General features: G+C 39.4%; 1 protein-coding gene across 7 annotated transcripts in view; it reads right to left on the bottom strand.

Moving 5' to 3' along the window:
• The window catches only part of Pde8b (phosphodiesterase 8B), a 179,865-nt gene that overhangs the window by 67,017 nt on the left and 98,908 nt on the right, over positions 1–13,940 (bottom strand). For all 7 annotated transcript variants that reach the window (XM_070031222.1, XM_070031219.1, XM_070031221.1 and 4 more), the window contains 2 exons: positions 5,025–5,215; positions 1,499–1,558 (listed from right to left, as the gene is read on the bottom strand). In XM_070031222.1, coding sequence (XP_069887323.1) covers positions 1,499–1,558; positions 5,025–5,215 — 251 coding nt within the window. The remainder of the gene's footprint in view (positions 1–1,498; positions 1,559–5,024; positions 5,216–13,940) is intronic.

Genomic DNA, 13,940 nt, shown 5'->3' on the forward strand with positions numbered 1-13,940 from the left:
CCAGAATTTATTTGTGGCATTATCCATAGCTGAGTCTTGCCCTATAAGAAAATTCTGTACCCTACCCCACTCCTCCTTTCCCTCGGTAACATGAAGTTCTGCCTTCTCTGAGTGACAGTTCAGGAGGGGTACAAAGAGGCTCCAAATGGATTAATAATGTCCTAATTATTAATTAGAAGCTTTACTAATTATTATAGGCACTATTAATCTCATGTGAACCATTTCATATTTTTTTAAAAACAGGAAAAATAGGTGAAAATGTAACAAATAAGACATTATGTATCAAGGAACAGAAAATATTTTTCCTCTATGAATAGGAAAAAAAAGGTATTTCATTCTTGGACCCATAGAACAAGCTAAGCATGGAAATGCAGTATTACTTTGTACATTCTAGTATCATGTCCAAGACTCTAAGACACTGTTCAGATTTCAGAGTGACCTGAAGATAAATGGAAGAAAGAAGATAATGGAGCTGGTCTCACATCGGATTCATTCTCCTGGAGATCACATCTCCTCAGGATGGCAGGTGTAAGGAATAATGGGGACAATTCTTTACCTTCTTTGACCACAGCCTGTGGTAAGAAGTCAAGTGAAGATACTCAAAGAATAGTATATCAATAGGAAATTTCAGGGCAGGATTTTATATCCCTGACCCTCTGCTATACCAATATGACTTTGGGTCACAGTATTTCAACTCTCCCTGCATCCACTGGCCTGGGAAAAGTTTATACCCTCTTGTCAGAGTTGCTGGTTTGTCAACTCCTTTTGTACACGATCTGTGCCAAGTGCCAGAACAAAGCCAAGTTCAACAGGTCTAATGAAGATCTTATTCTCTCTGATGCTAATGACAGCCATTAATTCACTACAACAAATTTTGTTATTTGCAAAGATCCCAACTACTGAGACTTGTGCAAACAATGTCTTTCCTTTTGGCTCTTTCATTGTAAGTTCAGCACATTCCAGACAGTAAACCTGGCAAACAATTTCCTAACCATAGTCTTGATGTACCTACAGTTTGGTCTGTCTTCTTTGCTGTCCAACATGAACATAAATCCCACTGCCCTGCTAGCTACATAACAGTTCTTACATTAACCTCACATTCTGTTTCTTTGTTCTCATGCTACAGTGTTTCTTTGTAAGTGAAAAACCAAGTACTTTCCCCATCTCTCTTCTTCAAAGAAGAGAAGAAATAGAACAATCTTCTTTCCAGACTTTATTCTCAGTTTCTACTCATTTCTGGCACAGAAGGATGACAAGTAAACTTTTTCCCTGAGGTGTATGAGAATGTGCTAACAGCAGTTACACACAATAGAGAGAAAGCTGAAAGATTTTCCAGTGACTTGTGAAACAAACAAAACCCCCAAAGCAAATCCTAAGGTTGGTATCCCAAGGTCCCGTACCTGCCCAGCATATTGCCAATTCAAAAACTGGATTGCACCAGACAAATGCCTCAGCCCGAGAAGCACTGTTTCCTGCTGGGGTTGGAGGTTGAACTTACATGTGTGAAACCACTGCCAGGATCACTGTGTGCTCCGAGGGGTTTGTGGCCCGGATCGACCTGCAACCAAAAGGCTCCAAGTCAAACAGTGAGCTGAGCTTTGTTACATTAAACCAATGTGGATCTTTTTTTTTACATTGATAATAAAACGGAATCAAATCTTTCTCTCAAGTAAAGGTCTTACAAGACATGTGAGACAACAAAGAAAAATGGCCTTCTGAATTAAGAAGCTTATTATTTTTTTAATTGTTCTAACTGGTAGGCAATTATACAATAGGTCAGACTGGCCAATTTTCCACTCAAGATGAGCAAATTCCACTTAAATTTCATGTTTTTGATAGAAAGTCTACTCTGAAAAAAATGACGGTTCTAAAATCCACTTAATTATCAATTTGTATCTGTGGCAGCTGACAAGGCTAGATCTTTTTTCCTTTGAAAATAGTGGTTAATTAAGAAAGTTCATAATAAAAATTGAAGCACTTGCTGGCAAGTACAGGTTGAAGTTTATTAAAGATGATTCAAAGAGTTGCTCAACTTTTTGTTATTCTGTCATTTGGCTGGAATACTTCGAGCAACTTGGGCATCAGCTGGGGCTTAGAACAATTGTAAAATACAGTAACGGTCTTTGTATAATGATGTTTGTTGAACTAGGATCAACTCTATACACTTAGTTTTCTCCCTAGTAGTCTAATGGATCAAAACATATAAGAATATAGACATTTGAAGTTTTTGAGTCTTCTTAGATGTGTTCAGCTTCTGGACTATTGGGATCAAAGGATTTTGAATTGGGGAAAGTTTCCATGAAGAGCCACATCTTTGTAAAGTGTAAACCAGCACGCTTGCTTGTTTCAACTCATCCCCACAGTGTGGTCTCTGCTTATTTGAAATCTCTTGAAACATGGCACAATTATCACCAAGGACAGAATCACCCAAGTAGTTTGTAAAACAGCATGTAGTTTCTGGGCTGTGTTGTTGTTGTTGCTGTTATGATTATTGCCATGAATTCGTTTTTCTGGCATTTCTGCTCCTCTCCATGTTAATATGTTTACCCTTTGGCTCCCCTAGGGATGACAGCTCCTATTGCTTCTCTTCCACTCCAACAATTCCTGACCTTTCCCCAAAATTGTATGTTCTCTATGTCATGCTCTTTGACACCTGTGTGGCCAGTATACTCAGAAAAATGGTCAGCTGCTGTCTTCCTAGGAAGTGAAGTTTCCTTCTCAGGTAAATGGTATTTAAGTGAGCAACTTTGGAGAAGATACCTTAAATCACAGTGGACTAGGAGGTTTGAGTCAGCCTCCCTCCAATGCTGGCATAGATTATGTCCCATTCAGCCATCCCACAGAGCAGGTCTAAATTTGTTTTATACTTAGGAGCCAACTAGATGGATACACAGCATACATATCCATTTGTACCAAATGAAAAACAAATGACAGTGTTTTAGAGGCATTCCGCTCATCTCTAGAAAATATTGCAGAGTCCCCACCTTCCTCTGGCCTCTTCTACCCCAATGAGGTATCATAGGTACACTGCTGGGCCACGTTCTAAAGGATGAGTCCTAGGCAAGAGGTCAAAGTAGGAATAAACATAACTGGGCCAGAGCATATATTCTCTTGGTTTCTTTTGGAATTAGCTTTTGTCTTTTGAGTTGCTTCCTGCTGTTTTCCTCTTCCAGCTCATTCCTTCCAAAGAAATGAGGCAAGAGGCACCTAAGCTACTGCATGAGGAGAAGACTAAGGGAGATCTGGAGATGGATGGGTCTGGATCAAGCATGATAAGAGACGATCCAGTCTAGCTCAAAAGCCAAGGACTGTGGCCATGGATGACAATACAGGATACACATCTGCTAGGAACATGTCCGCTGCACTCCCTCCCCTCCACATACCCTCCACCCCTCAACATCTCCTTAGGAAATATTTGCTGGTGGTCAATCATCCAAGAAACTGGCCACTTTCCACATGTAAGAGGAACGATGTAGACACGTATGTTTTAAAATGTAGAGATTCTCCATTGTCTTTGTGTGCAGCCAAGATAGAGGTGCATTTGTTAGCAAACAAAACAATACCTTTTTATATTCAAAGAAAATATAAGGCTCATCTGCTAAACTTAGCTTTTGCTTGCATTAAAACTTTCTTCCTATCATTTTTCTCTTTATAATGCAAGCTTATCTTAAATAATTCTATGTATGCACAAAGACTGTAGTAAATCTATTACAAAGCCACATAAGAAAAGAAAATGAAGGCCAGGAAATATAGGTTTACTTAGTTATAAAAGATCAGATTCTTCCCTAAAAATAACAAAATACATTTCTTTTTTAAGATATTAATGAGATTTATACTTCATTTTCTTTCTTTTTGTACTTGTCCTGGGATTGATACAGGATCTGGGTAATGTTTTTGAACTTTTGGTAATCACTCAATTTTTAATGTTATTATAGAGGGGATGTAAGGAGAGGTTACAGTTGCACATCAGGTCATGGGTGCATTTCTTTTAAGATCCAAAATACATTTCTTAATGCTAAAAAATAGCATTCAAATATATTATGTGTGTAAGCATTATTAGATAGTAAATTTCTATGAAAATTAAGATCTGAGATTATTAAACACTTAAAATTGGTTTCTTAGAAAAAAGTCTTCTTCGGGAAAATGCAAATGTCTGTGATTTTAAAAAATCTCAGTCCATTAATTTATTGTCAGTGTACTAAAGGTTCTAAGAATCCATTTCTCTACTTTTTGCTTTTATTTGCTAGTATTTAAGAAAATCCCAGCTCCATATGTAATTGGACTCTATCCTGGCCTAGCATTTAATTAGTGACCTCTTCCTGTCTAACGTCAAAGCATTCCACTTCCGCTAAACGGCTCAGTTCATCCCTTGCTTACTCTGACTGTGTATTTATTTATGAACAGGCATGTGTTTGCTCCCCAAAGTGCAAGCATTGCTGTAATCAAGCCCTGGGAAGACTGATGAGTTGCCGCAAAGTGGCTGCCTTCCCTCCCCCTGAGTCTGGGAAGCCTGCCGCAGGATCTACCCATCTGTGACACGCACGGAAAAATTTATCGTTCACACATTTCTGATGTTCACTTTGGGACAGAATAATGAAGTTTAAAATATCTGCTTTAAATCCAAACCATATCTGTATAATGAAAACTTCATTTTAATGATGCTTTTTAGACATAATACTTGGGATGGGAATGGGGAGTATCCCAAAATTTTAGGGGAGCAGTCCAGCTCTCTCTCTCTCTCTCTCTCTCTCTCTCTCTCTCTCTCTCTCTCTCTCTCTCTCTCTCTCTCTCTCTCTCTCTCTCTCTCTCTCTCTCTCTCTCACACACACACACACACAGAAAAATCAGTGTAACTCAAATGGGAAGATGTGAGGTATCCACAGGAAGGAGCTACAGCTTTCATTGCAGAAACATGAACCTGCTTCTCAGCGGAGTCCGCACACATTGAAGAAACATTTAGGAATGAAAGCAATCTGTAAGAGAAGTTGACTGTAAACTGTTGGGTGGGTTTCACAGGACGTTACCTGCACACTGCTTCCGCATCAAAGTAACGAGTTTTCCTGTGATCAATCACAATAATTTCATGGTGTTTATCCAGAAAGCATTCAAGAGCTGACTCTGGAGTCCGAGCAATGTTGCATCTGTATCCGGCTCTGTCGCAGGCCCACCAGAAGCCATCACTCTGACTATCTTCCTTGGCAAAGACTAGCAAAACCTGAAACGCAAAGAATATAGCATCAACACAGAAATCCCCATCCAGTTTAAAAGGGGCTCTGAAAGGAAGCTGCCTAGGGTTAAACCCAGTTCCTCCAACAGTTCTCTGGTTAAGTCATTCCATGTCCTGGGCCTAGTTTCTCTGCTGCGAGATATACTCAGAGCCATGCCTTATAAACTAGAGCTGAGAATTGAATGACTGGATACAATAGGACTCAGTCAAGCTGGTGAAAGCAGTCGTAGGCTACAATCCAAGTTTTCTTAATTTCCAATTAGCTTTGTTTTTTAAATAAGATAAGCAGTACAATTGTTAAAAGGACACAAATTGCAGATTAGGTGATGATTCACATATGCATGCATTTGTTTTCAGTGCATGTGGTAGTTGCCTGAGTCCCTGGAGGCTGTCTCCGAACCGATACAAAGACATAGGAAAGAACCACCAAAAAATAAAAAAAAAGTGATCATGACATGTGAGTCCTAAATTGAGGACTATTGGATCCTTATCACTAAACAGTACAGCTTTACCCTGACCCCTTGGGCCCAGGAACACCAGTTTTTCTGCTGGCCAGGCCAGAGTCAGGCTTAACACAACCACCTGGATTATTCACTTACTTACATGATCTTCTCCACTAGAGAAGACTTGCTAGTCCTGTTCCCTGCCACACCCTGTGTCCAATACCAGGCTGGCAGTTGTGAGCCACTCAGCAAAAAACTTATGACTGAAAAAATGTATATAACTACTTGTAGGATTTTGTGAGAACAATATAAGAGGACTTGTTTTTAAGAAAAGGTTATGTGAGAAAAATTGTCTTTTCTATCCAAGTGTGTTGCTTAAAAATTCCTGCTTTGGCCTGATGGCTTAGCTCTTGTTAAGAAAAAATAAAAACGAACTGCTTTGTGATAAGGAAAGAGTTTTGAAATGTAAGGTTTTGTCTTAAACTGTTTTTTTTTCCCCAAGATAGAATTAAAATACACCGCAGAAGACAAACCTCATATTGTTCAAGAAATAGCAGAGGGTGCAGGTATATGTTGAGATTACATGGGAACTGTTCATCTTATTTCAAAGTCACCTTATGTAAATACATCTTACCAGAGTCAAACTAGCCAATCATGAGCAGACTGTGAACCTGAACTCAGCCAATCTGAGCAGAGGAGCAGGACCTGTTGCATTAGGGATAAATAGGGGAATAGCCTGCCCATTTTGTGTGCTTGCTTGCCACATTTTTGGCTGATGGTTCACCCTTCTGCCTTGCTGAAACAATTCTTTATTTTCTACCTGTCTATTATTGTGACTCTAATGTTTCTTGGAAAGGATATTTATAACAGTTGTGCTATGTAGCTCAGGTTGTTCTCAAACTCTCAATCTTCCTGCGTCAGCCTCTTGAGTAGCTGGAATTAGGGGCATGCACCACTATGAGGGCCTTGCTATTAGTAAAGGTAAGACAACAGATCCAATTAGTTAACATTTAATCCCCTCCAGATATAGATAAAGCATTTAATATTCTTCAGTATCCACTTGTGATTTAAAATATCACACTCTTGGGAAAAATAGAGCCATTATTTAACATACATTTCCTAAAAGCTTACTTTGTGCCAGGCACTATTTTTAATTGCTTATGCTATGTACTAGAACAACATTGAGATTCTTAATTTGTCATGGTCAAAGGGCAAACAAACATAGGTATATTAAGTAAGGAGATTATGTAGAATGCAAGTGATAAGTGCAATATAAAAGAAGTGGGCAGTAGCTACAGCAATAAGACAAGATGCGAACATAAAAGGGATCCAAATAGGGAAAGATGAAGTCAAACTCTCCCTCTTTGCAGATGACATGATCTTGTATTTAAAGAATCCCACAGACTCCACTCCCAAATTACTTAAGCTGATTCAAAGTAGCAAAGTAGCAGGGTATAAAATTAACCCTCAAAAATCAATGGCTTTTCTGTATGCCAACAATGAGAAATCAGGAAAGCAACTCCATTCGTAATAGCCCCACAAAAAATAAAATACCTAGGAATTAAACAAAGACGTGAAAGACCTCTATGATGAAAACTTTAAAAACCTGAAAAAGGAAATCAAACCAGAACTTAGAAAGTGGAAAAACCTCCCATGCTCCTGGATTGGATGGATCAACATCATGAAACTGGCAATACTTCCCAAGGGTATCTACAAATTCAATGCAATTCAATACCTATCAATATTCCAACTTCATGCTTCAAGGAAATAGAAGAGGCAATCCAAAAATTCATATGGAACAATAAAAGACCCTGAATAGCAAAACCGATCCTTAACAGAAAGAACAGTGGTGGAGGAATATCAATACCAAATCTCAAACTCTACTAAGAAGCCATAGTAATCAAAACAGCTTGGTACTGGCACAAGAAACAGACCTCAGGACCAATGGAATGGAATTGAAAACCCAGAAATCAACCCACACACCTTTAGCCATCTAATCTTCGATAAGGGAGCTAAAAAAATAGAATGGAAGAAAGACAGACTCTTCAGTAAATGGTGCTGGCAAAATTGGTTAATCACTTGAAGAAAACTAAAGCTAGATCCTTATATATCACCCTGCACCAGAATCAACTCCAAATGGATCAAAGACACTGGAGTCAAAGCAGACACTCTGAAAACATTACAGGATGGAATAGGAGAAACCCTAGGTCTCTTTGGCACAGGCTGAACTTTTCTTAATAAAGACTCAGAAACACAAAAAAATCCAAGAAAGGTTGGACAAATGGGATTGCATGAAATTGCAGACCTTCTGTATGGCAAAGGACATAGCTAGCAAGATCAACAGAAAGCCCACGGATTGGGAGATCTTCACTAGCCATACAACGGACAAGAGTCTCATATCTAAAATATACCTGGAACTCAAAAAATTAAATCCCCCAACAACAAATCTTCAAAGAAACAACTGCCCAATAAATAAGTGGGCTAAAGACTTAAAGAGAAACTTCTCTGAAGAAGAAAGAAGAATGGCCAATAGACACATGAAGAAATGCTCAACCTCTCTCGCCATAAAAGAAACGCAAATCAAACAACATTGAGATACCACCTCACCCCAGTTAGAATGGCTATAATCAAGAACTCTAATAACAACAGATGCTGGAGGGGATGTGGACAGAAGGGAACCTTACTGCATTGTTGGTGGGAGTGTAAACTTGTTCAATCACTTTGGAAAGCAGTATGGAGGTTCCTCAAAAGACTCCACATAGAGCTCCCCTATGACCCAGCAATCCCACTTTTGGGCATTTACCCAAATGATCACAAACAAGACTACACTAAAGTTACCAGCACAACTATGTTTATTGCACCATTACTTACCATAGCTAAGATATGGAACCAACCCAGATGCCCCTCACTGGAATTCTATGCCTTCATCAAAAAGAATGACATTGCCCTATTTATTAGGAAATGGAAAGGCATGGAAAAAATTATATTAAGTGAAGTTAGCCAGGCCCAACGAAACATAGGTCCCATGGTTTCCCTTATTTGCAATAACTAGTATATGTCTGAGTCAAGCAGAAAAGGTCAGATAAGTTGATGTTAGGTGAAAGAACCCCAATTGTTCATGCAATTGTTTCTAACGTATTTATAAGATGATTTCTTTGTTGCTTTGTATGTCCTTCCCCCACGGTATAACCTCTGCTTTCACTGTATTTGATGTTGGTATAATTTGTGGAGGGGAAGGGCAAAAACAAATTGTTTAAATAGGGATACAGGTGGACCCATTGCAACAACGAGATGTACAAGTCGTTATGTTGAAAAACGAACTTTGGCGGGGGGGGTGGGGATACTGGGTGGAGGCCGGGGGGGGGGGTCAGATGGGAAGGGATGGGAAAGGGAAACAAAGGAGGAGGCAACAATGCTTGATAAGAAATGTGCTCATTATCTTGCCCATGTAATTGTAACCCCACTGTACGGTATTTTATCGCACACACACACACACACACACACACACACACACACACACACACACACACACACACACACACACACAAAGCAGTGGGCAATGAGGACAGGAGCAAGGCTCCTGGAAACAGGAGATAGGCAATGAGTTGACATTTGGAGGAAAAGTATTCCCGGCTGAGCTCTGGAACCCAAGGGAACCAGAATTGTGCTGGAGAGAAAAGAAGAGAGGGAGGGCAAGTAGATGGAGGGCTAGATAATGGTCAGGCATTGTACATCATTTTGAAGACAACTGTACTTCACAGGGAAATGTGTAAGATGGACTCAAGGCAAGAAGTATCAATCATGTCTTTTTAATTTTTATGTTTCTGATGCTTTGACTAGTAGGGCTTTGTTGATCTGGAGTGTCAGCTGTTGATAGGGTTTACTAATTCCTAGTGATAAAAACAACTGTATTGGGAGTGGGGCCCAGTGGCTTATGCCTATAATACTAGCTATTCAGGAGGCTGAGATCTGAGAACTGAGGTTCAAAGCCAGCTTGGACAGGAGAGTCCATGAGACTCTTATCTCTTCCAATTAAACACACACACACACACACACACACACACACACACACACACACACATACACACACACACACAGAGAAGTAGAACAGGACTATGGCTCAGGTGGTAGAGTGCTAGCCTTGAACATAAAAACTAAGGAAAAGCACCCATGTCTTGAGTTTAAGCTCTAGTACCAGCACAAAAATGTAATTGTTTTGGGAGCTTGGCTTTCATCTGTGTAGCAAACCTCCACAGTCCATGCTCCAACCACCTTTACTGTTCTCATAGACTCAGGACTGGGCCACTTAACCATCCCTGAGCCAGGTAACAGACAACTAGAACTATCCCTATGTCCCACCCTAAAATTAACCAAAGTAACCAGTCCTTAACCTAATTATCCTACCTGCTCATTCTTTCCCACAGAAAACACAGTAAAAATTCCACCTGAAGTTCCCTGAAGCACTGACTCCGGTGTTTTCCTATAGTTTGTGATATGCCTTTTCCTCTTGGGAACCAGAACAATTATTTTCAACAGCAATTGTCCTCTGGTCTGTTGGCCTACCATATCTAAAGAACAATAAAATTTATGTTTTTCTTCTGTGCCAGTACTGGGGCTTGAGGTCAGGGCTTCATATTCTCAATTGGCTTTTTTTGCTCAAGGCTTGTGCTCTGCCACTTAAGCCATACATCCAGTTCCCGTTTTTTTGTTGATGAATTGAAGGTAAGTGTCTCACATTTTTTTAAAAATCAGACTGTCTTCAAACAGAAATCTTGAGTTCTCAGGCTCCTGAGGAGTTAGGAGGATAGGCATGAGCTACCAGAGCCCAGCTTAAAATCTATACTGCAAAACAGAAAAATTTGTACTATAAAGGCATTTATTATAAGCCCAGAAACTTGAAAGGGATATAAGGATTGTAGTATGAGGACAGCCTGAGCATAAGTTAGCCAGACCTATCTCAAAAATAATCTAGGCACGGTGATGTGTGCCTGTTATCCCAGCTGCTTGAGAGGAGAAGAATCATGATCCAAGGTAGACCCAAGCAGGAACACAAAATCCCCTCTGGAAACTAAACTAAAAAGTCAAAGGGCTTGGGGATATGGCTTAAAGGGTAGAGTGCTTTGCAAGACTCTACGTTCTGTCCCCAGTATTGCCAAAACATACATGCATACATACATACATACATACATGCAGGCAGGCAAGCATTTATTAGAGAATTTCTTTGGATATTTAAAATTCTTTCCATTTATAAAATATTGATTAGAAAAACTACTTTTTGATTATTTAAGAACTAAGCAAAGTGAAAATCTATAGGAATAAAAATATACATTTGAAAATAAAACACTGTAATAATCACTTCAATTATTTAGTAATCATTTTAAAAATGCCTAGCCGTGAAAAATTATACCTTCTCCAGGAAAGTAGGGGATCCAATTGGCCAGTACCAGACTCTTTCTATGGCTCCCAGATCACAGTCAAGTAAAGATACTCTGTTTCCAGGATTTGGATTTGGAGGGAGACTGAGGACTGGGCCCATACCCATTAGAGAAAAGATGGTGAAGGAAGCCCTGCAAACTCAGAGGAGGCCCACCACTACCCTTCCCAAGACAGGGCTGTTCAACTTTTTCTTAGATTCTGGGGGAAAGAATGTACTATCTTTGTAATACATTTCTCAATTATTTATTTATTTATTTGCATACGGGAGGTGTTACTTGCAACAAAACAACGACAAAAAAAAAAGTAAGCAATGAAGTTTCTCTTCAGATTTAGTGTTCTTTGTATGTATATTTACTAATCTCTCTTTTAGAGATTAATCTATTTGTAGTTATAATCTCTTTTTAGGCTATTTGTTAGTACCTATTGGCCATCTACTAAGGCAAATCTCTTTATTAATTCTGAAAAATAATTTTCCAAGTAGAACAGAAACCTACTAGAAATTACTTTAAAAGGAGGCAGGGGAGGGAAGCTAAGAATGAAACAGAAGAGGTGAACTTAACCCAATTATATTATTTATATTATAATAATTATATTATTATATTATACACATGTAAGGAAACATCACAACGAAACCCCCTTTGCACAACATATACTAATGAAAATTATAAATAAATATTTATATAAACTCTTCATTAAAGGCATATAACTGAACTTGATGTAGAAAGAATGAAAAAAAGCTGCCATTGTGCCTGCTTTTCTAAATAGTAGCTTGACATTTATTCTAAGACTTATTGGTGACCTATTATGCAACAGGTAGAGTTAGTATTAAAGGTGACAGAGATGGCCATAAGCCAACATCTAGTCCTGGCATCCCAGGAGGAGAGCCACAAGAAATGCACTGGTAAGTGGTGACCATGGGCAGAGCATGGACAAAGGTCCAGCCTAGGAGAACAAGCAGAAGAATATCATCAATCTCACTGCACATTCATCCCAGCAAAAAGCAAGAGACAAACAGTGGATTTGAGGGTATGGGTGTGGCTACAGCAAGTACAAAGCCCTGAGTTCAAACCCCAGTAATGAAGAAAAAAAAAAACAGATCTGGGCTGAAGCCTGGAACAATGAGGAAATGACTTCTTTTTCTGGAGCTGACTTGGGCCAACTTGGGCTCTGTCCAGTGTCAAAGCACAACTATTGGCAGTCTTCCTCTACATGGTCGAATCAGATCACAAAAATAACCACACCGAGTGATCTGAATTAATAAAGGTAAAAGCTAGGATTGTCTCATGACCGTTAAGGGTTTCTGTCAAAATACTGTAAACCTTTTAGTATTGGTTACAAACATATAGGAAAAATATTTTCAAAGTAAAACAAATATTTATTCAAGCCCACTGTAATTGTAGACATTATAAATTTAAAATATTTTATTTCTTTTTTTCAAACTTCTGGAGTAGTTTGCAAAGTGCTTGCCTATCTGCTAACCATGCAAATTATGGCCAGAAGGAGCATCTCTCTGCCTTGGTGAAATGTCATCTTCTCAACTTTGGATCTGCTTCCAATACGTTGCCCCTCTGCGCTTCTGGTGTCAGACAGTGCTCCTGGGCTTCCTTTAATGGGTGTGACTGGTTTTTCTGGCCTTACTTCCTCTGTGGCATTCTGATGTTTCATGTCCCAACCACTGTCCAAAAGCTGTATTCAACAAGCCCATTGGATCCTGATCCTGAGTCTCTGAAAGGCAGTGTCAGCTTTCCCATAAGCCACTGGGTCTAATTGCATTCAATTTGATTCTCACTTACAACATCATCTCTTTTCACTTCTTTGCTGCATGTCATTGGCTCATTCCCCTCTCAAGGATCTCTTTTTGTACAAAATTGTGTGGGTTTATCATTGAGAGACAGGAAGCAACACAAATACACACTTTGCCAGCTGTACTTGAGCTGAATACCAAATAGGCAGCAGACAATTATAGAGGTTTTGAAAAAAGTGTCATGGATGGCCACTGATCATGCTACATCGTTGTTATTACAGAGTAATTTGTATGTGAGGAGCTAGCAGTGAAGTTTATACTTTTTGCCATTATTCACAGTTAAAACACTCATGTAGGTACAATTTGAAATGTGTCACTATGGGCCTGGCATTTTTAACGGTAAAATCCGTGAACTTGGAAGGGATACCTCACTGCTTTTCAAAGACTTCAAACTGTGAGGAAGAGGCCTCTCTATCTCCAAAAGAACTTTGCGGCATTCTTCTTGGAGGCACAAAATTTGTCTATCATCCTGAGCTAGAATGAAGAAACAAGGGCTGGTCCAGGGCTGGATGAGAGAATGAGCGAGAGTGGCTGCTGGGAGAGGTTTCAAAGGGGAAGCATAAGACTGTGGGTTGTGGCAGTGTCCACAGCAGGCACTACAACCTGCAGGACTTCTAAGAGCCCAAGGGACTCTGGGAATAATCCATCCAACCACCAGCTCATAGATGAGGACAGTAACTTCCCCAAGCAAAGCAGCTGTAGGGCTGCAGGCTGCACCTTCACAGACTTCCTTCATCTATCTGTCCCTAGACCTGCTTCGTGTCACTTACTTTGAGGGAAATCCTTCTAATCTTTTCTTTCACAAGTTTTGTCTAGAAAAAGCTGGGATTTTTTTTGTGTGTGAATAGCAAAAATGCTGTTTTTGATAGCTAACTTCAAATCAAACTATTTTCTCTTGGGAAGACTAACTATGAGAGGGATGAAAACAAAACTAACTTTTCCTTAACTTGAAGAAGACAAGTACATGTATTAGTCATTAGTGTTCTTTCTGAATAAGAGTCTACCATGACTCCAAATGGTTTCTCAACAT

Source organism: Dipodomys merriami, unplaced genomic scaffold (assembly GCF_024711535.1).
Source record: "Dipodomys merriami isolate MVZ:Mamm:240054 unplaced genomic scaffold, mDipMer1.0.p SCAF_20, whole genome shotgun sequence".
NCBI lineage: Eukaryota > Metazoa > Chordata > Mammalia > Rodentia > Heteromyidae > Dipodomys > Dipodomys merriami.